A 27,146-nucleotide genomic window follows, 5' to 3' on the forward strand; every position below is an offset into this window, starting at 1 on the left:
AAAAAAAAAAAAAAAAAAAAAGTTTTCAACTCCAAACAGTTAAGTTGAAAGGATTTTTTTAAATTTAGAGAAGTAAACCCCAAGTATGTGGAAAAATATACATCTGTAATTTTTATTAAGGTGTTATATAGGTACCGATGCATTTTGTAACTGCTATTGATTGGGTGCATCTGACTCAAAGCCACTTAGTGACAGTGAAGAGGGGACATGTAAGACAGCAGGAGCTCCGGAGGTGCTTCTTGTCTGGGCCAGAGCAGAACAGAAAGTATTCTCCAACAGAAGCCTCCTAGCAGCCTGTCTCTGTCTTAGCTACCTCCGTGTTGAGTTCCAATGTTGGAGTGCTGGGCGGGAGCCTCGCTTACAGAATGACGTGAGACACTAACAGAAGTCATTCACCCCTTGATCAGTACCACGAGAGCTCAGCTTCACAGAACAAAGAACTATGACATTTCTCTTCCCAGCATGGTTCTGCTGTCAGCTTGGCTCAGTAGTTATCAAGCCTAGTTATATGGGTGCAGTGCTTTTAGAGGACAGAAGGAGGCTGATCATTGAAAAGGAATAAAGGAAACTCATTTACTGAGTGCTTGCTTTACCACCAGTGCTGTACTAGATGTTCTCAGATGTGGCCCACAACTGCAATTTATCGAACAACTATTACATGCTAAGCCTCACCCCAAGCCCTTAGCGGCATCATCTCATTTAATCTTCTCAAGAACCCTGTGGATTAGCTACAGTCATCTCGATTCTACAGAGGAGAAAATCGAAGCTGACATAGCAAGGTCACTTCCTATGTTAACACAATGGTAACACAGCAGCACCCGGGCCAGAACCAGAGTGATGATCCTGGATCCACTCTCTGTAGGGAGAAAATTGAGACTGCTGTAAACTCTGGTATTCATTTATTCAACATTTTCCAGCAAATAAATGGTGTGCCTCAATATTAAAACGATGGAGGAAATGGAAATTCGACGTTTCTGAAATGAGCAATTACAGTCATCATATACAGTCTTGTCCCTGTGCACAGATGCAGAAACAGAGGCTTGAAGAGCAACTGGCCCAAGATCACCAAGCCAGGGAGTGGAAGATCCAGGCTGGAATTCAGGATCTGGGGCTCCGAAATCCACACCCCTGCTCTAACTGCCAATTGTGTGGGCTACAGCTGTACTTTGGAGTGGGCTCAAGCATTCCTGAGTGGGCAACATCCCAGGGCTACTAGGGCATGAGTGGAACGTGGTTTTCTGAGCTTCCTATGTCCTGCATGAAGTTAATACATACATAACACAGTGCAGGACTGGGAATGGGACCTAATATAAGCTGAGGATCTGACTCCCTCGGGCACAAGTGACCCAGATGGGACCAAGTCTTCCTCAGGCACAGAGCTAAGCACTTCTCGGCAAGAGCAAGAAAAGTGGGATCTGAGAGGTGGGGAAGACCCGCAGGCCAGCTGAGCCAGCCTCCTGTGCAGTGCTGTCACCCCCAGTACAATCCTGAGTGTGACCCTCTGCATTGGGGACCATCTCTCAAGACGGAATAGAGGGTTAAATGAAACATAAATGATTATTAACCCAATCACATTAGTTAATAGCAATTCACATATTAAATCCCTCCCTCATTTGTTCATTTTAAGGTGAATGCATTTTAAGTTGAATTCTGTTATGTACCAGGCTTGGGATGAAACCCAACTTCAAGCTTCAGGGCCAGTTTTGGGGGAAAGTCATTGCTTCATTAGTTAATTCCTTTAACAATTACTAGTATGTGATGGCATTAAGCTAAAACTCTAGGGAATCCGAATTGGCCGGATGACCAAGATATGTTCACCAGTAACTGCAGCAAAATAACAATGAGCATGATAATTCACATTTTGCATGCTAATTCACATTTTAGAATTCAACAGTATTCCAATTTATTCATATCTTCAAACCCTCACACTATAGTTTAGATCTGAAATGTCCCCCAAAGGTTTGTGTGTTAAAGCCTTGGTCTTCAGCCTAGTGTTTTGATTTTGGAGCATCCTTTAGGAGGAACCTAGCAGGAAGAAGGTAGGCCATGGAGGGCATCCCTTTAAAAGGGATGCTGAAGCTTGAGATTCTGTGATTCCTCTCTTTCCTTCCTAACTAGCATGAGGTGCTCTTGCCATGGTCCACAGCTTTACCACAAGCACAAAAGCAATGGAACCAACCAACCATGGACTGAAACCTCCAGGACTGTGAGCCTAAATAACCTTCTCCTCTCTTTTAAGTTGATTTTTCTTAGGTATTTGTTATGGTAATGGGAAGCGGCCGAACATACTATGTGTTTAGACTGTATTTGCTCTGAGCAGAAGTGAGGCAGAATCTGACCCAAGAATAGAATGCATCACACAGATCTTCAGAGTGCCTGGCCACTCGGGCACTCAGGAAGGAAAATAAGTGTTATCTAAAAAATGGGGTCTGGGCTGGGGTTATAGCTCAGTGGCACCGCTCCTGCCTGGCAAGTGCAAGGTCCTAAGTTTGATCCCTGGATGGGGAAAAATAAAAAATTTAAATTTTAACTTTTAAAAATGGGGTCTGTGGCTAGACATCAGGAGTAATAATTGCCAAGAAAGAGGGGAACTCTGCTGAGTTACAGCAAACATCAAGGATATAAAAGCTGAATAGGCCTTACAGAGCCTCTTCCAGGCTTTGAGAAGTTTTTCATCTCAGTTCCCCACAAAGACAACATGGGCTCAAATGCTGATTCTGCCCAGAACTTTTTGGGCAAATATCACAATGCTAAAACGAAGGCAATAATAACCGGTAGGGTTATGGTCAAAATCATACCCCAAAGTTCCTGGCCATGGTAACCATCAATGAACAAGATGGTGATGATGGTGACAGAAGGACGAGAGGAAGCAGAGCTGCCACCATCCACCCCCTTCCTTTCCCTCCATTGCCCTTCAAGGGCCACCTCTGGCAAGGGGAACTGTCCTCTGGAGCCTGACAGAAGATATGGGCTTGTGAACGCACTAGACCTCTGTCAAATTCCCACTAATGATTTTTCAGCATAAATTAAATGGGGTAAAGACTTTCGAATGGCTGCTACAGAATTACATGACAGCTTTCAGGAGAATCTACGAAAATAGCTGGAATCAGAGGGATGGTCATTCTGGTGCACGGAAGTTTCTCATTAATTTAATTTCTTCTTTCCTTCTAGCCGCGGATCTCCTTTGTAAAAGCTGATAGGAAGGAGATGCGTGACAAGCCACCAGGTACTTCCAGCTAGTTAAGCCTCAATAGGGAGTATAACAAAACTGCAGAGCAAGTAGAATTCACAATTATGCTAAAACCACCGCCATAAATAATACTATTTCTTTATATAGACGCAATTTATATAAATCTGTGTCACTTGCAGAGGACATTTATATGTGCTCTCTCTTTTGACCTTCTGCTGTTTACTGAGCACTTATCATGTGCTCGGCATTTTAAATGTATTATCTCACTTAACTTCACAGGGACTAAACATCATCTCTTTCACAGTGAGGTTAAGCAAAGGTGGAGGGGTCCACCTGCAGCCACACAGCCTGCAAGTGGAGGACTAGGATTTGAACCTGGGCCGGTCAGACTCCAAAGCATATCCTTTTTTAGGTCCTGTTACTCTGTTTTGGGAGCGGGTAACAGGGCCCTATTCTTGCCACGGGAAAGGAACACTATTTGCATAGAGCTTCTGACTTCTCTGACCCCAAAACAATGTCTGGCGATTGGTTTGTTTGGAGGGAGAACCCAGACAGAGGAGCCTTGACCCTTTCCCTCCTTCCTCCTCCTGCCGGCTGATCACAGGTCTGACTAGTTCCACACAAGTCTGTACCTGGGGTGCAGGGAGAGCTGCTGGCTGCCCGAATTTCATTCTGCATTCAGTGTCAAGAAGCTTATTTGCCCACAGATGTGACACATCCTCCAACCTCACCCTTTCCACAATGGAGTTGATATTTTGGCTCTTCTCTTCAGTCCATTGTCTTATTCTCAAGCAATTCAGAGCCGAGGTGGAAGAGATGGCTACTTATTGGGCCTCCCTCCACAACCCTATTATTATTCCTACGTTACAGGTAAAGCTCAGAAAGAAATGGAGCTCTTTCTTAAAGAAAAGAAACTTCAGTGTGGGCAGGTATGTGATAAAACGCTTATACATTATTATTCTATACATAATTCCTTTAATTTGAATTAGTACACACAGTTTGAGGCAGATGAAGGGGCGGTACAGCAATACCCTAATGGTGACTTAAGTGTAAAACACACTAGAAGAGAAACACAAGTTCCAGTGAATACATCATAAATGAAGAGGATGCAACGTTTCCACCATTCGATCTTAATCTGAGGCAGCTCATAAAGCAATCTGAATGCCATTAAGTGCCTTGGATAGAAACTGAACTAAACTACCTTTTCTCAATTACCAAGCAGGAGCCAAGAACCAGTTTTTATGCAGATTTCCATGCCCTTCCCCCAAAAAACCCATAATAAATGAACAAATGAACCAAAATGAACGGCAAACCTTAGGTGGGATATAATCAGGCTCACAAACGGAGTGCACCTTTTGGAGTCGTCTATAATTTGGAAGCCATCCAAAGCTTTACCTGCTTCTGCAGTTCTACCCAAATGCCCTGAATTACCCGAATAACAGCCTGAGGCTTACTGCTATTATGATTAGTAACTGAACTGACAGAACGGAGAACAGAATGGATCTTCAAGAGTCGGGCCCAAGCTCCTTGCTGAAGAAATGAAGAGCTGGGCAGAAAAGCCACGCTGAGCTCAATTATCTCTGCACCACAGGCCCCAACATGGCGCCTTGCTCACCATATACAGTGATGAAGCCAGTCGGGCTGAGCGGGGGCTGGGACCCAGGCGTCCCCAAACTCTGTTCCTTTCCTTCCTTATAGTACATTGCCCACATTGATATGTGTCTGCTCATTTCACTGATGTCACACGTTCACGCCGCCATGCTATCACAGGTGAAGTCAACAGGCTTCCAAGACCGGAAGGAAGGTTTCTCACAAACAGCCAGGAGCCTACGTAGTAAGATTCAACCATGGGAGACACTGAGCCACATCTATAATAGCTAAGCATAGAGATGAACACCATTCTGCCTTCTAATTATAAGCGCTGGTTCACCAATTCCAAAAATGTTAGCAGTGAATCTGGGCTGAGGATAAATGCAAAGTCGCATAATGTCACTCTTATGAAGTACCCAGATTATAAGAGCACCAAAAAATTGCCCTCTGTATCTGGAACTAATTAAAGAAACAATCCTGTTTCTCTTCTTTGGACTAATTAATGTTTATAACCAGGACTGAAGTGTTTCTTCTGAGTGCAATGGAGAAGCAAATCATTCCGGTTGGAAGCAAGAGGCTGGATGGTGAGAGACTGTCAAAAACACATTTAGTGCGAGCACATACACTCCAGACGATAAATACAACTTCCAATTAAGCTGCCCTCACATATCTGGCACCTAATACCTGGTGGTTTAAAAGCAACTGGCACAACTTGCAGACTCTAAGGGTTTTGAAAAGATGAAATCTTCCTTTTTATTTTTCATATCTCTTTTTAAAAGGGATGAATCACACGCATCTACAGACTCACAGCATCTTCCAAAGGTTGGAGGTTCTGCAGATGAATGAACAATAGCTCAGGGAAGTGTGGGGACTTGTCCAAGGTCAGGTTCAGAGCGCCCCGTGGCAGGGCTGACACTCATCCCAGGATCTCGCCTCCAGCCCAGGCAGCTCCCACAGTCAGAAGACTGCTCTCACGTAGGTCCCCACGTCTGTGTGGCACAACAGGAGAAATGCACGACAATCTGTGGAACCCATTTGCAATTTGAGGCACCAATTGAACAAATGTTTTGCATCAGGGATTATCTTAATTAAACTATTTATATGAGCACTGTTGATTTACTTCGATCTCTCCGAACTTCGTTAAGCTGTCCATTTACTTTTTATAAATTCCTATCTTAAAAAATAAAACACATATAATTTGCACGGCCGGAAGCTGTACACAGTCAGCTTTCTGCACACACAGGTTCTGTGCCCTGGGATTCAAACACCTGAAGATGAGAAATATTTGGAGGAAAAATTGCATCTGTACTGAACATGTAGTGGACTGTTTTTGGTCACTCTTCCCCAGACATTACTGTATAGCAGCTATTTACGTGGAAATTCAATATTACAAGTAATCTAGAGATGATTTAAAATATACAGAAGAATGCATGTATTATATGAAAATAATACACCATTGCATGTAAAGGACGTGAGCACCCACAGATTATAGTACCCTGAGCCATCCTCGAGCCAACCCCACATAGACACCGAGGGCCAACTGTATTTTAACACACGTCCCTATGTATGAGTTATAAGGATGTTAATGATAGTAATGACAATAATTATCACTTATTGAACTTCTATGTGCACTGCATTTAAGGACTTTGTATAATAAAAAGAATGACAATAATTATAAAATAACTACTTATTAAATGCTTACCATATCCAGGCAGTAAGTTGTGTTAAGTACCGCAATTCATTTACTTATTACAATCATCCTGTTAAATAGCTATAACTACTATCCACATTCTACTAATGAAGAAATTGAGGCTTTGGGAGGGTGACTGCCCCAGATTTCACAGAGAACAGGAGGACAGGTCAAGTTCATACCCAGACCCACTGGAGTCTTTAGGAACCCTTCGTCTTTTGCACTACAGAAGGCTACATCCTCATTTATAAAAGTATCACCTCACGTTCCAAATCCAGCAAGGACATCTACAGATCCAAGGACAAACCAAATGACATTTGGTGACCTATTCCCTGTGAATGCCGTGGCCTTCTCTTCAAATTTCCTGAGGGAAAACAGACCTCCTGGCATGGGGACAATCAGATAATGCTGAATATGAAGTATTTCAGAACTACAGAGAAATTTGGGAGCGAAGTACAATTTGTCTACGGTTCCATTTTAAAATATTCATGAGGCAAAGAAGCATTTCCATATTCAATAATTAAATGACTAGCACCTGCAACCTGATATATTTACTGATCATGAACGATACATTCCTAGAAGGACCAAAGTTCAAATTAGCAGCCGCATAAGCTGTTATGTTACAGTGCAAAACCAAACAAATGAGACCAAAATGGTGCTGTTGCCTAGAGAAAAAATTTTCCCCACTGCTTGTTCTGCTGTAGAGAAAGGCTGAGGCAAAATTAAGAATGCATCTAGGACTTTGCCTGTGCTGGGCTATGAGAGAATGAAAAGGGGAAAAATATGCAGCATTTTCCCTCATTAGAAGCATTGTTTTAAAAGGGTTTGATTGTGCCTTAAAGGTTAGATTTTACAATCATTTGATATTTTGCTTGTCTTAAGAAATCTACACAGAAAGACAAGGGAAGAAAACAGATTAATAAAATGTGAATTTATTATGTGGCTCTGTGCTGCTTTTTCAGTGCTGTGGTCACATGCCCTACATGTGACACCTATGAGTAGAATTCCATTAAGCTAGGTAGGGCACCTTGTTCTCTGGGTTCTTGCTGAACCCTGTCCCCAAGTGGTCTCCTTCCCCGGTTCACTGCCCACCTCTGTGCATAGGGACAAGTCCCACCGACCACGACAGTGCTAGACCCCATGAAGGGATGAAGGGCTGCTGCTTAGGGTTCTGAGGTGGTTTGGGACAGGTACAAGGATAGGAGCTGGGAGGCAAGTACCCTACCTGAGCAGGGCATGGACATTACGTGAAAACAGGTGAGAAACGCAGATGATCAGGACTCTGGAGGTGGGGCTCAGCGACCTGGGATTCCACAAACCCTCGAGGAGACTCCAACACCCACCAAAGTTTGGCAACCCCTCATCTCCAGCCTGGATGGCTCTCCCCGTCTGCCCCAAGTCAGCTGCAGTCTCTATGACCCTGCACCCCATGGACTGGCCAACCCTGCAACCTGCGCAGAAGCAGGAAGCAGTCAGAAGACACCAGGGCACGGTGGACAGGGGATTGAGGAATGGTTGTGCTGACTCAGACCCAGAATCTGATGTCCATGGTGCTTTACTGGCTGCCCTCAAAGACCAGGGGGGCTATTTCAACAGTTCTATCCTTATCGGTGAGACGGCTGAGGCTGATCCTTTATATTCTCCTGCACCCACACTCGAACCCCAGGAGAGGGACTTGAGCTCTTGGTTCTTCAAGCTAGTGGAACATCCCACAGCCAGGACGTCCACTACAGTGGCCAGGGATTCTTCGCCTAATGCCCTGCACACAATGGAGGTGAGGCCCTGACCCAGAGGGAACAGAGTGCAATCTGTGTCTATAGACACTGTCACTTAGCTGTTAGCCCTGTTCCGATACCCACCGCTCCCTAGCTTCCTGCCTTCTCCTCTTGCTTTCCTGGCTTTGCCCTTGCTCTCACTCTACCACTGAGGGCTCAGTATGACTTGTGGCTGGGCACATCGGATGAAGTTTTACCTGAGTATCACCACTTATGACTCCAGCAGAAATCCTGCACGTAGACTCCGGCAATGGGCACTGCCAGGGCCTTGCACATAAGAGCAGCCAATGCCAGCCCAACTCTGACCTCCGCCTCTCCCTGAGGTGCAGGAGGTCCTTGGGGCCAAAAAGACATGTCCCAAGGGTCCCAGGTTCCATGTCCTCTAGACATTCACTCTGGGTACCCAGGGGCTTGGGAATTTTTCTCCTACCTACCTGGCATCTATCTTCCCAAGGGCAAAGGGTACATCTGGTGTCTTCTCACTAATCCTCAGGGATGGCCAAGGAGAACCAGGCCCAGGTGGGGTGGAGATGGCGTGGACAGAGCCAGCGTGTGTGAATGGAAATGTCAACTCCCACCCCTGCAATGCTGGATAGGGACAGAAGTGAGCAGAGATGGACGGGGCTGGCTGCATGGAATTAATGAAAATTCAGTCAACAGTATGTGTCAAGCACCTAGGAGGAACTTAGTAGGTACTTGTGGAGTGAGTACATGCCAGCATATACTTTGGTACCTTATTTCATCCTCACAACCAACCTACAATCTAGGCACCGTTATCCGCTTTGTAGGGAGGAGGAAAACGGGTCTTGGAGAGGTTAAGTGACTTTCCCAGGATCACGTGACCAGGAACCGAGCCTGCCTCTGCTGATCTCAGAGCTAGTGCTCCTTTACAGTACTTGGCTATTGGGTCTGGGCTCGATTACTTCCTGTTACAAGGAACTCACTACTCCTTTGAGTCAATTCTTATCATTTCAGGCAACGAATTTTTTTCTTTCATTGAGCTTCAATCTCTCTGTAAACTTCAGCCATGGTTCCTTGTTCTGCCAACAGCCACCCATAAGAGAGTTCATTCTAACTCTCATTAACAACCTTTCGAGGTAAAAATGGCAATGGCCTTTCCTCTGAGCTGAACATCCCCAGCAGAGGCTGCTTCCTCCCTGCAGATGATTTCCACTCCCCTTTCCTAATCAGACCCCTGAGGACAGACGGTCTCTGTCCCCCGCAGCACCTCACGGAGTTCATGGAATGGAGAGATTCTGGGGCCTCAGCTGGTGGATTGGGCACATGGGCAACCATTCCCATCACCAGCAGTCTACTCTGCAGGATACAGAGTCCTGAAACCCAAGGCTTGAGGAGTGCTGTGCTGTCAGTCTTGGTTTCCTCAACTGTAAAATGAGGATGATGACTCACATCCTGACTCTTCTGCATGAAGGGTGGGTATGACTTCCGCTGAGTGGCAGAGTGCTGTGCAGGTGTGTGGTGACACTGATGATCATGAGAGGAGGAAGGGCTGCCTGGGGAAGCCCCGTGGAGCAGGTGCTCCAGAGAAAACCCCTCGGCCTGCCCTATGGGTTGAGTTTCTCTGTCATCCTATCCCCCACTGCCAGGCAGAGGTGCAACTGCCAACAGGAGCCAAGTGCTCTCTGAGGACAGCAAGGCAGCTGCACAGCTCCAGGAGCCTCAGAGAGAGTTAAGACCATGTGGGTGACACGTGGGGGATGCACACAGTGTGACGATGAGATGCCCCTGTGCTGAGAATGCTGCTGTGGCCCTGAATGTGCCGGAAAGAGGAAAAGTGAGGCCTGGAGCCAGGCTTCTCCACGTTGCCGCTGAAGTCACGTGATGTGTCTGCCACGGGAACCTGCCTTTGCCAGGGAACTCTCCCTCCTGTAAGAGGCCTCCCCTCTCCCAGGCACCTGGCCCATGTAGCCAGCTACCGAGAGGGTGCACTTGGAGGTCTCACAGCCCTTCATCATGGACCCCAAAGCTGTCCCTTTCCCAGGGCTCCCCACCTCTGTGACTGGCACCTGCAGCCGGGTGCCAAACTTGAGTCCCCTTCTGCTCACTTATCATAAACCATTCATCACCACGACCATCTGATGCCTCCCCCTAAATACTTCCAGACACCACAGTTTGCGCCATTCCTACTGTGGCCACCCAAGTCCACACGACCAACATGGCTCAAATTTTTAAGTGCCCGCCCCACCTACCCTGGGCTTGTTCCAATTTGGTCTTCATGTTGCAGTCAAAACAATCACTTTAAAACGTAAACCTCGTCACATCTCCCTGCCCTTTCAAACTTGTCTGTCACTTTTAGGATAAAAAGCACAATATTTGGCCTGCCTGTGTGGTCCCCATTTCTGACACTTTCCCTGTTCACTTGCTGTGATCAGGGCCACATTAGACTTTGTTTTACCTGCGAAATCATGGGTCCCTGTCAGATCACATCTCCCTCTGTCCCTTCCTGTCCAGGAGTAACTGTCTGAAACTCTCTGGTCATTATTTCTTGCTTTGTTTCTTGCCGTTGCCACTTCGGAGGCATCTCTATAAAATAAAGTTCCCATTTGCCTGTTTGGGGCTTCACCTCATAGGAAATGTATTGTAGATGTGCTTTTATGACTTGCTTCTCTTGTCCAATATCCATGCAGTGAAGTATAGTTGGAGCATTTTCATTGATATATAGTATTCCACCAAGTAAATATCCAAAATTAGTGCGCTCTCCTGCTGGTGGATGTTAGGGGGCTTTCAGCTTGGAGTTTTCATGAAAGACACAGCTATGAACAGTGTCAATTCTGGAATTCTTTTGGTGCGTTGAGAGCCTTATGTTCTGCCCTGCTACGCAGCCCTCACTGATCCAGGTTTCCTATGTGTAGGCTTCTCCACCACCTCCACGCTGCCTGAGTCTGTTCACACCCAGGCCAGGCTCATCTGGCTCTTGGTGCTCCTGTGTCCTGTTCCTCAGTAGAGCTCATAGCATCGGTGAACCAGCCTCTAGCCCAGGGTCCACATGTAACCCACACTTCACACTTACTCATGCACAGAGTTCTGCATCCACTCATGGGTGCAGTGACCCACAGGTCAGCAGCTTCTCAGAGCTGCTGAGCTCAGCCCTGTCTCCTGGGAAGGGGTCCTCTCCGAGCACAGGGGGGCATCTGCCCAGACAGGAAGTGCATGCACATTCAGTCCCTCTCCCTTGTGACACACGCCCCTCCTGTTAGCCTCAGCTGGAAGGGCCCCTTATGCTGCTGAAAGTAAAGGGAGAAATGGAAATTGCATAAAAAGAAAAGGAAAGGAAGCAGCTGGCGAATATTGCCAACCATTTGGTGTGATAACCCAGGGCTTCAAATGATTACTGAAACTGGCTTTCATTTTGATCCCTCATTTCTTTTAATCTAGCAGATAATTAGAGGGAAATCAAATCCATCCCCACAGCGAAAGATTAACCTGTCATTGCTGTAGCTCTCTTCCCACTTACTTTACCACCTCTTCTTCTACAACTTTTTTCCTTAAAAAGAAAACACAAAACACAAAAACTTCCAGGTTATACATATTGTCCAATTTATTGAAATATGTTCAGATTGGACCTTTCCTATGACAAGTATTCTCTTAAGAACAAGAGATATTTTCCCTCCCTCCAAATTAAGAATGTCTAATTGCTTTGCAGATTTAAAAAAATCCAAATGAAAAGCTCCCTTTTATGGATGAAGAAACCCCAGTGCAGAGGGGGAGGTGACTCTGTACATTATGGCTATAAATGGCAGGGACTGGATTTACCCTCAGAGCATCTGGTTCCAGGGCCCCAGCTCTTGCCCACTCCAATCTCAATTCCTGGATCTCATTTCCTGGTAATCGGACAAATCTCTTTCTTCTCATCTTTCCTCTCTCTTCTCTCTTCTCTTTCTTTTTCTTTTTCCTCTGTGTCTCCTCTTTCCTTCTCTCTCTTCCTCCTCCTCCTCTTCTTCTTCCTTTTCTCCCTCCCCCCTCCCTTCTCTCTCTCTTGCTAACTACACCACAGCTTGAAAAACAAGATGCTAGAAACGAACCATTCTACAGTAGGGAGGCAAACTCCAGTCCAGCTCTGGATGGAAATGATGCTCACAGAGTTGTTAATCAGAAGGGGGACCTTACTGTCACATACAGTGGAGAAGAATAAAAGCACCAAACAAAAGTGATATAAATAATACGACCTCAAGTGTAAGATAACAGATGAAAATTGTACAATTTTTATTAACTCAAAAGTTAACTCTGAAGGGATGAATTGAAGGATGACTTTGGGTTATTTACTTTGCAATATCTTCTAATGTTTACTTTTATAATGAGGAAAAAATAAGAAATGCAAAACGGAAGTAGCATCTGTCCCCTTCCGGCCCTAGGGCCCCTTGGGAACGTGGTGGGGGATGGGCCACCTCCACTGACCCTTCACCCAGCTATCCACCTCCGACCTTCCCCATACCCACTTTCGCTTTCCCCCTCATCCCAGCCCATGCAAGTGTGAACCCCACCTCCCTTGAGAATCCTGCCTTGACCCCTCCGATCCAGCCACAAGGCACAGCACGTGACGCTGCCAATCTCATATTCTATAAAAAGGCCTCATACTGGTGAAGTCATGCGATGTAGCCTAAGCAAGCTAAACCTGCTTTCTCCAGATGAACCCTGCTTGAAGTTACTGCTGTCTGCACATTGGCTTATGTTTCATCCCTTCTGGTTTGGGATGGTATTGGAAATGGAGCAGCTACATAGCTGGCTGCAGAGCTTCCCCAGTCAGAAATACTTACTCATGCTCTGTGCTTGACCCTGTGGGTCAAGAGCTGAGTCCCTGCCACAAGGTTCATAGTGAGACACGGAGCCTAGACTACGCCTACATGCAGGGAAGGACGGGCCCTCACTCCTGGGCACTCGTCTCTTTAGTGTGCGTGGTGTTTTCCAGTCCACTCTCGTGCACATCACTCGACTTCTCCAAGCCTCAGTGTCCACATCTGTGAAGCAGAAGTAGACCTAGGCCCTGCTGCATATGGCAGCCAAGAGGACAAAGCAGCAAGAAATGCAAACATCTACTGCATGCTGTGCATAGCAAGCACTGTGACACAGGCTAGGTGGGAAATACTATTCCCTCGTTCTTATTGTTTGTTTTGTCTGGTTTGGAAACTTGGCTCAGAAAAGTATAGGGACTTATGCCATATGGAACGAGCACCCCACACCTTGGCCTCCTGAGCCCAGGCAATTCTGTGTTCTTCTAAGAAGCTAACAACTGATTTTGAATGCACACGAATACATAAGCCTCTCAGGAGCAGCTTGAGAGTAGATTTCCAAACACATTTACTACCCCACCCGTACTTGGAATAACTCTGGAAATCACACTGCCATTTCCCCCCGTAATGGCGACTCACTGGCCATGTGCCTGTCTGGTTTTCCATCTGCTGCTCACACAGGCGAGAGGGGATGTGAGCCTACCTGCACCTGAATGACACTCTCACTTTGGTTCAGGAAATGCCACTGTCCCCATAAGTCTCAGAAATGGTTCTCTCTCAAATGAATTCACCCCAAAGAGGCTTTTTATCAGTTACTTCTGATTTAATGCCTCTACGTTTTGAGATGGAAAAGATCTGTCATGTTTTATCTCTTGCACATGAAGTAATACATTTGTCATTAGTCATCTCTTGTCTGTTCTTTCTTGAAAATTCATGCATATGTTCCTATTTTGCTGACTACCACTCCAACCCGAGGCCTTTGAGGCATAGAGAGCCAATATATCCAACTTACAGCACCCTAACCTTGCACATGTTCACTGGTGCCTCCAATAATAAGACAGTTTGGTCCCACATAATAAAACTTCTATCCCATTCTCCAGGAAAATTACACATATATGCAAAACTGTGTGTATGATCTGGTCTCAGCTACCCTTAAAGACTTCATGCCTTGCAGATCAAAACCAAGCTCCGTTCTTCAGCTTGACATTCAAAGCCGGCCAGTTTCCCACCTCCCTACCAATCCACTCTAGGCACCTGTCTCTACCAATCCATTGCCTGCACCTGTCTCTCCTGCCTTTGGGAGTTGTTAGCTTCCTCCTCAAGGCTCCCCCACAGAGCCTCTTACCTTTGCTTTCTCCACCAGGAACATCCTTCCTCTTTGCTTCGTGTTTCAAATCCTACTCACCCTCTCAATCTTGGTTCACGTGCCATTTCTTCATAAATTTTCAAAAACTCTTCCTATCAGGAAATAATTTCTCCTTACACATTCCTCCCTTGGCAATCTCTCTTTATATTTATTGTATCCAGCACTTTCCACCTTACAGATAGTTATGTGTGGGTCTTGCCTTCCCTTCCAGCCTTGAGCTAATTTGTTTCTGTAGTCTTCCTCTTAACACAGAGCAGGGGCATGAATCTGTAAACAGGGAGAAGAATAGAATAGGGGCTTCATCGGATCTTCTGGCTAACGCTGCGTGGAAGGAGTTAAAACTTTACTAGAGAAATTCTCCTGGGAAGTAGGTCAAGAATGAGGGTAAAGAAAGGCAGATAAAGAAAGGCACCAAATGGCCTTGGGACTCGCACCAAGAGACCAGAAAGGGAAGGAGCTGACAGGCAGAGTACAGAGAGAGCCAAGTGCACAAAGCCAAGCTTAGATAGCTGTCCCTCTCCACCTCCAGTACAGTGTAGGGGAGAAGGAGGGGCAGGTGACTAACTGACTGGGAAAAGCTCTTAGACAAGTGTGCATTAACATATACATAAGTACACGTGTATTCACTCCAGGGTCACCACATGATTCACTCTAGAGCCACTATAATGACCACAGTAGAGACCTACACACTCCCTTACTAAATCTAAGCTAACCATGACTAAGGCACCCCCTTGCCAAATAGCCGCCCACCCCAAAGATAAGGCCTTGAAAGGTAGGTCAAGCACAAGTAGGAAGATAAGACAGAAAGAGGCTGCATGTAGATCACCAGGAGAAATGACATTAGGCAGGGAAACCTGGAAGCCAATCCAGCTATGCCAGGTTCTGGGGTTGGGGAGGAGGTCCCTGACCCCCTATAAAAACAGCTGGTAACAAAAGCCCATGGGGTCTCCATCTTCCAGGCCCCCCTACCTTACTCTTACCAAGATAGCTATCTATATTCTCCCTTATCCTCCTTTCTGATAGTCTTCCTTTCTAAGCTTGGATCTTCCTTTCCTTAAACTTTGTATCTTTAATGCTATACTGATATGAAGTTTACAAATCCCAGTGAGCTGCCTGCCTGCAATGGAGCAGCAGTGCTCAGCCCACCCAGGGATGGGACAATAGTAAGTGCTTAAGAAACAGTCAAAATAAATGAATTTCTCTTTCTCTAATCCACCCATGATTCAAATAAATACACAAATAGTCACCTCTCTGTGGCTCAGAATTCTTATTTATATACAACTTTCAAAGGTGTTTGTGTACTGATACAGGGTCTGGCCACAGAGGAATCTTTAGCATCAACTGAATTTTAGGATTTCCACCAAAAGTCAGTTGTATACACATAGATGACCATTCAGCAGGATCAATGGAGGATCCACCCAGGAGAATCTGTTTCCGCAATGATCTTTGATCACAAAGATAATGTTCTTTATTTATGATGGCAGGTTTTGTGTAGTCGAGAAGGTATCTTCCCTGTCACTGAGGGGATTTCAATAAGATGTACTGACAATTCAAAGGGTAAGGAGGGGCTGGGTATAAATGACTTCTGATGAATGTGCCTCCTCTACTCTTCTCTGGGATAGGATAAAGCCATGTTCCTTGGTCATGCTACACAGCCTAGCAGTGAAACTGAGCCCCTGGGACTGACAGTCTTTATTCCCCATTCTCTTAGAATGTTCTGCCTTTATCCTGGATTCTGCATAGAACCTACTTAATTTTGTGACTCATTTGTTAGTTCTAAGTATGACATAGAATCTGAGAGACAGGCTTGGAGTCAAGGTAAGAAATACTCCCAGTAAAACCTTTAGTAGAGGGACATCTCTGATTCAGCAGAGTGACTTCCCCATTACAATAAACCCAACTGTTAACAGAGTGAAGGTAAAAAAAAAATGGGGAGGGGGTCTTAGCCTTACATAAAGCATTTACCAAACTGATGCCTTTGAACACAAGACGAGTTGTCTATAACCCAGCTCTAAAGCACTGTGATCATGAAATCCCCTTAAATTTTTCCAAGCCTTTCTCCTCCTTCACTTACATTACTCTGAGTTCCTAGTGGGGTATGAGTCCTAAGAAAGAAGTCCAGGTACCAGAAATACCTATATTCAGGAAAAGGAGCACAAAACTAATAAAATGGCTTCCCTAGGGCAAATGGACCTTCCAAAAATGAATCAATCATCATAAAAATAACTGGAGAATTTCCAGACCACCTTGAATGAGAAAAAGAAAAATAACTGGAGGATAAAATGTACTCACTTCTGTTTCTGATAAAAGTTTTTTCAATAAGAAAGACTTAGATTACCCAAATACCTTGAGAAGAAAGGACATTTTCTGTTGATTTTTCATGTTTTTTCTCTCCTCTTTGTGACTTGGGGCGAATTACCTACTTTCCCCCAGCTAACCACCTACATTCACAACTCCAGTAGGCACCTCCGAAGCTAGTGAGTTACCTGTCACCGTCAGCATAATCTTAAAATAAAGTCTAATTGATCATTTGGAGACCCTAACAAGCAGCATTTGTCTGATGCTCAGATTTCATAAGGTTCTCGTCCTCATGTATAATTTTGTAGCATGAACGATCCATCCAAGGAGGTCCCTTGATTCCCATTTTATAGACAAGATCAGAGAACAAAGTAATTTGGCCAAGCTCAAAGCACAATGATTAGAGACAAAGGACTTGCTGCTGCTCTGTCAGGGAGCTTACAAAGGCAGATTCTTTATCAGAGAGATGACTGGCATGACGATTTCTAAGACCTGTGCTTTTCCCAATAAGACGCAGGGTTGTATTAAGGCAGAGGTTCGAACAACTTCTTGAAGCCGAAAAGACCATTTCCTCTCAAACACTAAGGAAGAGTCAAACTATGAAACAGATCAACACCCATCTTGTTGAAAAAGAGATGGCTTCCACCCTAACGGCTGACCAGTGGATACTAAAATGTTTTATATCTGTGTAACAGGTGGTGCTCAGCTATAGAGAGGAATGAAGTGCAAACTTGTGCTATGTGTCGTGGGTGAACCTCCAACAATGTGCTAAATGAGAGAGACCAATTATAGAAGACTGCCTGTTATATATTATTTACATGAAAAATATTCAAAACAGGAAATGCATATCAGACTGCTGGCAGAGGATGCGGACGAAAGGAATGGGTAGACACTGCTTAATGGGATGGTATTTCTTTTGGAGTGACAAAAATATTTGGAGCTGGGTGGAGCGATGGCTGCACACCACTGAGCATGTACTACATGCCTCTGAACTTTACACTTGGGTGGGGGGTACAGAGGATTGAACTCAGCACTTTACATGTGCTAGGCAAGCACTCCGTCACTGAGCTATATCCCTGGCCTCCAAACTGTACGGTTTTAAATGGTTATTTTTACACTATGCCAACTTTATCTCCATACAGATGGTATTTCCAGAATCACACCGTATCAATCTCCCCCTTCCCGCATTCCCGTAGCGCCTCCACAGAACCCGAGGATGCAAATCAGACAACAAAACTTCACCAGAGTCAAAATAGTTCTCATGCGACAGCTGTCTTCCTCTGTGAAGAACCAAAGGTAATTTCTCCTAACCGGAGTGTGGACCAGTGACATCTTGCTGCCTGGCGACAGAGGCTCGCATTGGTAAACCAGCTCCAATGTCGATCCCAGTCCGTGAGGCTCCCACAGCTTCAGCTTATGTTAGTGGTTTTAGGTTCAAAATTCTACTTGAAGTAGACTAGGAAAGGGAATAACAATTAAGCATTGTGTTTTGTTTGCTTCATGTCGAGTAGATACTATTGATCAGTAAAGTAAGCATTATAAAGTGCCTGCATGGGTTTCCTCATTGTTTTCTCAAGGTTTTCTCATTGTTCTGTTTAACTGCACTTATCCCACTACATAGAAAAGGACACTGAGCCTCAGAACAGCTATTCAGCATTCCCAGTGTCTTACCCACCAGCTGGCAACAGGGCCAGGATTTCAGTGTCAGATCAAAAGAAAGCACTTTTGACTATGCCAAAGCGGTATCTACAAGGTCGAGTTCCTCCCCGCATAGAATGCCTGAGGACTGCTCGTGGTCCTACCAAGAAACTGACCTGGGCTACCAGACCCAGGTGTGTGCAGAAATACATGACACATGGACACATGTCTGGTGCTTTTTCTAGAGCACTCTGGGAGTTGAAGGGGGCTCAGGATATCTTCGGGTTTTCGGGGTTTTTTTTTTTCAGTTTGTGTGGGGTCAAATGAAGACCCACTTCAACAGTCCTAATGACAAACAGTCCCCAAGAAAGAACTAAAGTGGGCCACTCCATACCCTCTTTTGCTAAAGAGTCGAAAGAAGTCTAGCACTGCATTTGTTTTAAAAGGTTTAGGTTAGATTCTATGCAATCTCAAGAAATTCTGCTCACTTTGTAGCTCAGGCTGGCTTTGAACTCACCATGTAGCTCAGGCTGGCCTTGAACTCATGGCGATCCTCCTGCCTCAGCCTCCTGAGTACTGAGGTTACAAGTTTGTTCCACCTCACCCAAAAAGAAATTCTGCTTCTAAAGGTAACTTCCAGCTGGGATCTGTGTAACATCATTCTGTGCAATTGGAATGATGCGGTCTCAGAAATGGACTCATAGGACTACAGCACTGTGCATTTTCTGTGGACATAAATTTGAGTTATTCTGAAAGGTCTGTGTATCAAGGAGTTGAGAATAATTTCAGCCTTTTCCTCTGCATGGTAAAGTTATCAAAATGAAGACAATAATTCCATACTTATGAAAAATATCAGTAAATGGCATTTAGCTATTAACATACTCTCTTACGCAGTAGGTAAGAAAAGGGTGAGATGAAAGGGATTCTATATTGGAAATGAAGCCAGGTCCTTGAAGTTCTAACTGGTCTTAGTCATCAATAGAAAAAGTCAATGCTTTTTAAATTAAAAATGAGATGCTGCTACTTATGACTTGATAAGTTCTTAAATGCCTTTTTTTTTTATCCTTCCCAATCAATGGCCTGGTGCCCGGTGCTATTAAATTTCAGACCTGCAGCTCGAATGCATTACACAGGTGCAAGGTAAGCGACAACAACGAGAACAAGAAAAAGAAAGCTAATTTTGTTTCGATGCCATTCAATGCGAAATACACTGGAAAATGTGCACCTCTTCATGTTTGGCGGTGGATGTTAAAAAGGCTCAGACCACACAATAGACATTGAACGTCTCATTCACACCTAAGGAATCAGAATGCCAATGAGTCAGGTCATCCCAAAATAAACTACAGCACCAGGCCGCACTGCCATCGTCTCCCATAGCCTCCCGTGTCTTACGACCTCATTTCTGCCGGTGAGATCAATAACTGTTAGAGAATAGATTTTTGAGGAAGGAGTTTTATTGCAATTAATCTACCCAAATTGCAACTAAGCACTGCTTTCCCAAAGGGCTAGCTAGAGAGAGGAGCTGTTTGCACTTCCTGGTGGCTCTGTCTTCCGGTAGCTGTGACAGCTGAGCTGCCCGGAGGACTTTCGGGGCCCTGACACACTGCCACTTTGAAGACCTAACTGGCGGAAGCCACGCCCCGCGGGACTGGCCCCGGCAAATGACAGGTGAGCAACTCGCCAACAGCGGCAGCCAGTGGCTCATGGGATGAAGGATGCTTCCTGGGAGAACTCAGTTGTACAGGTGTCACCCGTGAAACACTTCCTGCAGGGCAGTGGTCCTCAGCCTGGGCGCCAGGGTGGAATCACCCGAGAACCTAAGAATGTCTGTGGCCAGGCCACCAGCCCAGGCTAATTAAAATCCACACCCTTAGAAGCAGAAGTGCTGGGATTTTTAAATTTTATTTTATTTGAAAAAAAAATTTCCCCCATTAAGTTTATTGGTACATTTAAGGAAAACAACACAGTTACATTCATCATCGGGATCTGGTACCTTTACATGATGCTTCACCCCCTTCACCCTTCCCTATTTACAAAGACTTTGTTTCCATTTTTTCGGTTTCTCATATTTTTTTCCCCTTATTTCCTTTCCCCTACCCTTCCCACTTCCCCTACACCTTTAGCCATTTTCTTCCTATTTCACACTATCAGTTATACCATTTGATCCATACTTACACTTTTAGTTTTTCACACCAGAGAACCTATTCGGTATTTACTCAAGTATGTCCTATTTATTTCACTTAAGAGTATTGCCTCAGTGTGCAGCCATTTAACTATAAATGACTCTAGTTTCTCATTCTTTATGGCTGAGTAGTACTCCGTTTTATAGAGGTCCCTGTATGTTTGAAAGTTCCCCAGATGGTCCTAATGTGCAGCCAAGGGTGAGAAGCATTCCTGTAGGGTGACTCTAACAATATTTAGGTTTGAGCCCAGTTTGTCAGACGCCTCAGTAGAGCAACCTACAAAACAACACTTGCTCTAGGGAAGTCAGCATCCCATCCAGTCATGAAACATCACTGACAAGGTCTTAAATGTCAGGGAGCACGGGGATCAGCCCGATCTTCAGGGGGGTGAGAAATGCTATTTGAAATGCCTGCCTTTGAGGTTTTCTGCCTAAAACATATTTATATTTACTCAACCCTAACTTTGTGAGAGCCTGGAATTTGGTAAAAAAAAACAAAAACAAAAACAAAAAAAAACAGAACAAACAAAATGCTCTAGTGAAACGTCATTCATTTCTAGGGTGACTCTGTAGAGGGAGAGGTAAGGAACACACACCCACCTATATCCCCTGGTAATGTGCCACTTGGTAGCTGAGGATGGAGAAGAATTCCAACTGTTATAAGTATAATACAAGTGTCAGAGGTTCCTTACGCTGGTTCTGCACAATTTGAAATTAAAAGCTTACACTGTGAAGAAACAAAAGGAGGAAACTCCAAGTCCAGCTATCCGTGACCTTTTCTGTATTTTATTTTACTCTTCTCATGCTTGAAGATTTCAAAGAGAAGTACCAAGTGAACAGTAGTGGGCCAGTGGAGAGCCTTTCACTGAGGGAAAGTGGGAGCTTGGAAGAGATTTCCCTGATTTGGATAACAATCAGTTGGGAAACAGTCCAATTACTCCTGATTTTAAGTCACTTGTTATTTGGAGGCTGATACTTGCAAAATGAGATTGTGGAATAGGGTATATGTCACATGTCAACAGGTTCTAAGAACTTAACTTATCTACGCAGCAGAGTGAATAGAAATGAATGATACAATAAATACTCACTGGCTCTCTCTCTTCTTCCTCAGTGGGTCCATGAGGCGCAGTGTGTCTCTGATCACAGCCACTTTTACCTCTTCATCGACCAGGCTGGGGACATTTTCAAACACGCCTGGAGAAAGCTTGAATGGGTAAGGATTTTGTGTTACAGTAGGACCGTGATTTGGCTTATCAGTATGACCCAAATAGTCAGGTAACTATACTATTATACTCTGCCCATGCTAATCTATAGAAGAGAAAGTTTTAATCCTCTCCTTATAGTACTACCTTGAGAATGCCAGTTTCCTTTTATTAATTACAAAATGCCTGAAGAGGAATAAAAATAGCACTATATTTTTGGATTATCCAAATTTTGCATGTTCACTGTAGAAAAGCTGGAAATACAGAAAGGTATTAAGAAAGAAAATGAAAAGATTCCAGATTGTGCCCCCCTCAAGCCCCATGCTAATATTGGGTGTATTTCCTTCCAGGTTTTTAAATGCATTTGGAGGTTGAAAAAAATATAACCACTGTTAAATGTACTATTTATCTTAGTGATTCAAGCATGTCGACACGGCTAAATCATATTCATAGAATTTCAATTAGTTCATCTCCTGAGGCTAACTAATTAGTTCGTGTCAAAACTGATGGAAAGGCTCAGCTGCCTCTAAGTTTCCAGACCTTAAAAATGGGAAGAATGGCATGCTGGGAAATTGTCATAGGTCGGAAAGGTCTTATATTAATAGACTCTGTTTAGAGCTCAATAGAACTCAAATTATTTGACTTGAACAGAACTTTGTTGTGAAAATTTGATAATGCTGAGTTTTGTGTAGGCAAGTAGATACCTTGAGAGTAGAAACACTTGGTTTTATAGCCATATAGTCAATGAGATGCTCAAAAAAAATACTTACTTCATGTTCATGTTCAATTCTCATGCTGGGGTTTGCATTCACTTCAAGTAGCATAGGCTTCAGATTTTTCATCAGAAGAATGTCAAAGCCTAAAATCTGGGCACAATAAACATGATTCCAAATTACTCCCTCTGGCCACAATTTCTTTTCAGGAATTAAGTATGGTATTAGGGTCATTAAGGGGAAAATAAATTCAAACTCAGACCCAACCTTGGCCTCGACCCTGGCTTGTCTGGTCCATAACCTTTGTCCCTCTGGGTGTACTTGTCAGACCAAATGGATAGCAGAGAATTTTATAGAAACCTTGGTAATGGGATACGTTCCCACGGTGCATTTCAGCACTATCTGTGTCGTCCAAAGTGCTATAAAATGATGACCTCTTTCCTCTTTAACAGGGTTTTTATTATGTTAAGGATTAGTAGTAGTCCATCAATTTCTCTCTCTCTGCCTTTTCTTCTGCCCTTTTCTATTAAGTTGCTTCTTAGCTACATCTCTGAAAACTTAAGGCTGCCTCTTTTTTTTGTTTTGTTTGTTTTTTTGGTACCAGGGATCGAACTCAGGTCCTTGTGCTTCCGAGGCAGGCATCGGAACCACTGAGCTAAATCCCTGGCCCAAGGCTGCCTCTTTTTTTTGTTTTGTTTGTTTTTTTGGTACCAGGGATCGAACTCAGGTCCTTGTGCTTCCGAGGCAGGCATCGGAACCACTGAGCTAAATCCCTGGCCCAAGGCTGCCTCTTTTAACCAAGAGCACGCACATGTATTGTATAAGAAGCCCTTTCAAAACCAGCACATCCCTAACCCACACCTACTGAGTCAGCACCACTCAGAAGGAAGCCTAGGCAAGTTTATTTAGAAAACAGCAAATCCTCAGATAATTCTGACATGCTGTCTTAGTTAAGGAGAGAGGATATTTACCGGGCACTTACTAGGCACCAATTACTCTGCAATGCACTAATGATTCATAATGACAACGGATCCTCATGATGGTATCTTTAAAGAGGGAACGATGTGTTCTGGTTCACAGAAGCAGAAACTGAGTCTCAGAAAGGCCCATGCGTTTCCCCTGCACTGCCTAGACAGCTGGCTTTCACATGCAAGCAGAACAGATTATATACTATGTGCCACCCAGGACAGGAGGACAAGGTGGGCTCCTTGCTTGAAGAGCATTAGCAGTTGCATGATGGTGATAGAGCCATAAAATCAGGCTCAATGCACTGTGAATGTGGGGCCCTGTGCAAGGCCTCCATGGGCCACACACCCACGAAGATAGCCCACGCTCCAGGCTCACCCCAGGGCTCTCTGTTGGACATCTGTTCGCGAATCCAGCATGCGGCCTTCCAGCCACACTGGTTTCTTCTAATTCCTTCCAAGCCCTACCATTGGTCCAGGCACCATATGCATCTTGGCTCTGTCTGCCTTCAACAGCCCTTCACCTGGATAACTTCTCATCCTCAAGATCACTGCTCCTAATGAGATTCAAACTCAGACTACAAGTCCTTCAGATTCTCAGAAGGGCTCCATTATCTCTAGAGAAGTGATAATGTGGAGTGTTCCTAACATAACTGATACAACCCCAAAGTCTTAAAAAATAATGTGGAGAATAGAGAAAAGAGAAAAGGATATGGCTGTAGACTCCGCTTCCTCTGTGGATTCCAGAAGAAAAGATGAGGGGAATCCATTTACTTGTCTGTATAGAATATGCATTAGTTAAATGATAATTATTAAAGTGAAGCTTCGTCTATATTAATGAAATGAAAGCCTGAATGACCATTTTTGGGGATGATCCAAGAAGTAGTTATGTTTCAATGAAGGGCAACAAGGATGAGAAGCTGAGAAAAGTCGTCCTCACTCTATTTTTCTTTCCTGGTCATGAAATGGCAGGAATGGAAATTCAGTAGAAAATGTTACATGTATTATAGATCTGCTTAATAATCTATGACAAGCGGATGTGAGTGATGAGGCCTTTAAGAGGCGCTGGTGACATCATCGGTCTAACTTCAGACCTGTCTGATGTTGATGAGGCTTCACAGGACAGCAGGCTGCTGTGCCCGCGTTTATCACCCTCAACCACCGGCTCTTTCTTTGTGCCACATCTTAGAAATGTGGACCTCTACTTCCTCAGCCTGTTGGACTCTTAGTTCTACACCCAGTGCATTCATGAATGCAAAGCTGCAGAAATGCTGGGAGCTGGGGAAGGGGGTGGCAAGACCTTATGGATCATGTTGACCTAACTTTGGTGCATGCTTTTTATTGTGTTGGGTCTTGCATAGGAATGCTTTGGAGTCAGAAAGACCCGGGCTTCAATCTCAGTTCAGTCTCTTACCCTAGCTAGAAGGTTTTGGATAAGGTGCTCAGCCTCTCTACGCCTCATCTGAAAAATGGAATAACATAGCTGTCTTGCAGAGTTGTTAATAACGGAAGTGAAAAATAGTACCTAGGACTATGCTCACCATATAGAAGGCAATCAGTATAGTCCAGCTCCCTTTCCAGTTTCCCATGAATCCCACCAGGAAATGGCATTAGGTGTGGTTATGCATGCCTGTAATCACAGCATTGAAGAAGCGTGAAGTAGGAAGACCACAAGTTCAAGTCCCACCGCAGCAACTCTGTGAGACCCTTTCTCAAAATTTAAAGAAATAAAATAAAATAAAATGGTCTGAGGATGTAGCTCAGTGGTAGAGTACCCCTGGGTTCAATTCCCAGGATTGGAAAAAGAAGCAAAAGGAAAGAAAAGAAATGGCATAGTGTGCTTTGGAATCTTCATATTCTAGTTCTGCTTTGAACTTGTGTGACTACAGGCAGCTTAGTAAATCTAGACTCAATTTCTGCACTGTAAAATGGACATAAGAATAGCACTCATTAAACTTAATTCCATTCATTAATAAAATATTTACTGAAAGATTTCTGTGGCCTAAGAACTATTCTAGCTTCTGGAACTATCACAGTGAACTAGACAAAGTCCCTCTTCTCTTGGAGATTACACTCTACTGGGGGAGATGGGATCAAATCAAGATCATGCAAAGAAAATTATTTTACAAAATGCTTGAAACCCACTATGTGTTAAGGTCAGCTTTATTCTATTTTTCACAAGTTCAGGAAAATAAGAGTATTTCCCTTTCAAAAGCTAAATGAAATACTCAGCAACGATGGATCTTAGCAGAATTGCAGAACTAGGAGGAGATTCCAGTTGATCTTGCCATAAAATATCAGAATATCTGAGCTGGCAAAAATTATTAGGCATTCACTTCATCCGAGGTTTTTCAAAATGGGATTCTTTTCTGGGGAAACAAGATGGAAGCCAACCAGATCAGACCAACTTTTAACTATTTTAACCTACTGAGGTATACCTGAGGTAAACCTTTACAGTTTTGAAAAACCACTAATCTTGTCCAACACCAGCTTTAGGCTGACCAGGAACTTGCATCTTAGAAAGGGGAAGACCTCTCTCCAAGTCTCCCCAAAAGTTGGTGACTGTGCAAGAATTGCTGAATGGACTATATTTAACCATGTGATACTCTGTGATTCATGCTGCCTCCTGAACAACTCAACCAGCAATTGTGAGTTGAGCATCTCTTACCTGAGGGTACCTGGGGGATTGAAAAATATCTGTTCTTTCACCACTGACCTCTAGAGGCTTAAACCAGGTTGGAGACAAAGGTCTCTGAGCCACCAGTTGCAAATTTATGCCAAGACTCCAAGCTGTGTTCTACTAAAAGCAGATTCTCTCTAGGGTCTGAGATCTACATAGCTATCTGCATCCAGAGTATTTCCAACTGGGAGGTCTCAGACTCCTCAAATCAAACATGTTCAAACTTACCCTTTATGGTAAGCAGCCTCTTAACATAGTCTCAAGGATTCTTATCTCCTAGTTGATATTCATGCTTTCTTGTAATCTCCCCCACCCCTACTTGAGTGTGGGCTGCACTTGATTTGTTTTTAACAAATGTAACAGGGAAAAAGTGATGGGCTGTCATTTCCAATTTTAGGTTATAAAAAGACTGCGGCTTCCATCTTGGGGTGTTTTCTCTCACTCTGAAGGTAGCCACCTATTGTGCAGTGAGCTTCCCTATGGAAAGGCCCAGGTGGCAAGGAGATTTCACCAGCCAACTTCCAGAGAGGAGCTCAGGCCTGCCAACAGCCTTGTGAGTGAATTTCCAGGAGGACCTTTACCTAGTCCGGCTTTGAGAGGGCTACAGCCCAGGCCAACAGGTGAGTTGCAGCCTTTTGGAAAACTGAAGGCTAAAGGCTATCTGCTATGCCTAGATTCTTGATCCACAAAGGCTGTGAGATAGCGGAAGTTGGCTTAAACTGCTAATTTGTTATATACTAATAAATAACAAATACACAATTTTCCCCTAAAATTTACTTTTCTTCCTGTATTTCTAATCCATCCACCACACTAGTCAAAGCCTCTCTTTTCACCCTTTACTCCTAGCCAGTCGTCAACTCCTCTACACTCTACCTCCTATGAGCTTTCTAAATCTGGCCCATGCTCATTGCTTGTGCTTATTTCTCAGCTTATCCTTGCTCTCAAACTCATCTTTTTAAACACCTGGCCCAAAAGAATGCCAGAATAATTTTTCTAGACTGCAATAGAATATTAACACTCCTCTGCCTAAAATATCTGCCCACAGAATGAAACTCAAGTTTCACAAGTGTGTCCATGTCCTAGAATGTCCTAAAAGTTGCTTCGTGACC

General features: G+C 44.2%; 1 protein-coding gene across 4 annotated transcripts in view; it reads right to left on the reverse strand.

Annotated features, from left to right (window-relative positions):
• The window catches only part of Ttll11 (tubulin tyrosine ligase like 11), a 240,698-nt gene that overhangs the window by 113,421 nt on the left and 100,131 nt on the right, over window positions 1–27,146 (reverse strand). For all 4 annotated transcript variants that reach the window (XM_033759047.1, XM_010602956.1, XM_010602955.1 and 1 more), the window contains 2 exons: window positions 22,450–22,545; window positions 21,566–21,681 (listed from right to left, as the gene is read on the reverse strand). In XM_033759047.1, coding sequence (XP_033614938.1) covers window positions 21,566–21,681; window positions 22,450–22,545 — 212 coding nt within the window. The remainder of the gene's footprint in view (window positions 1–21,565; window positions 21,682–22,449; window positions 22,546–27,146) is intronic.

This window comes from Fukomys damarensis, unplaced genomic scaffold, assembly GCF_012274545.1.
Source record: "Fukomys damarensis isolate Sample0158 unplaced genomic scaffold, DMR_v1.0_HiC HiC_scaffold_36, whole genome shotgun sequence".
Taxonomy (NCBI): Eukaryota; Metazoa; Chordata; class Mammalia; order Rodentia; family Bathyergidae; genus Fukomys; species Fukomys damarensis.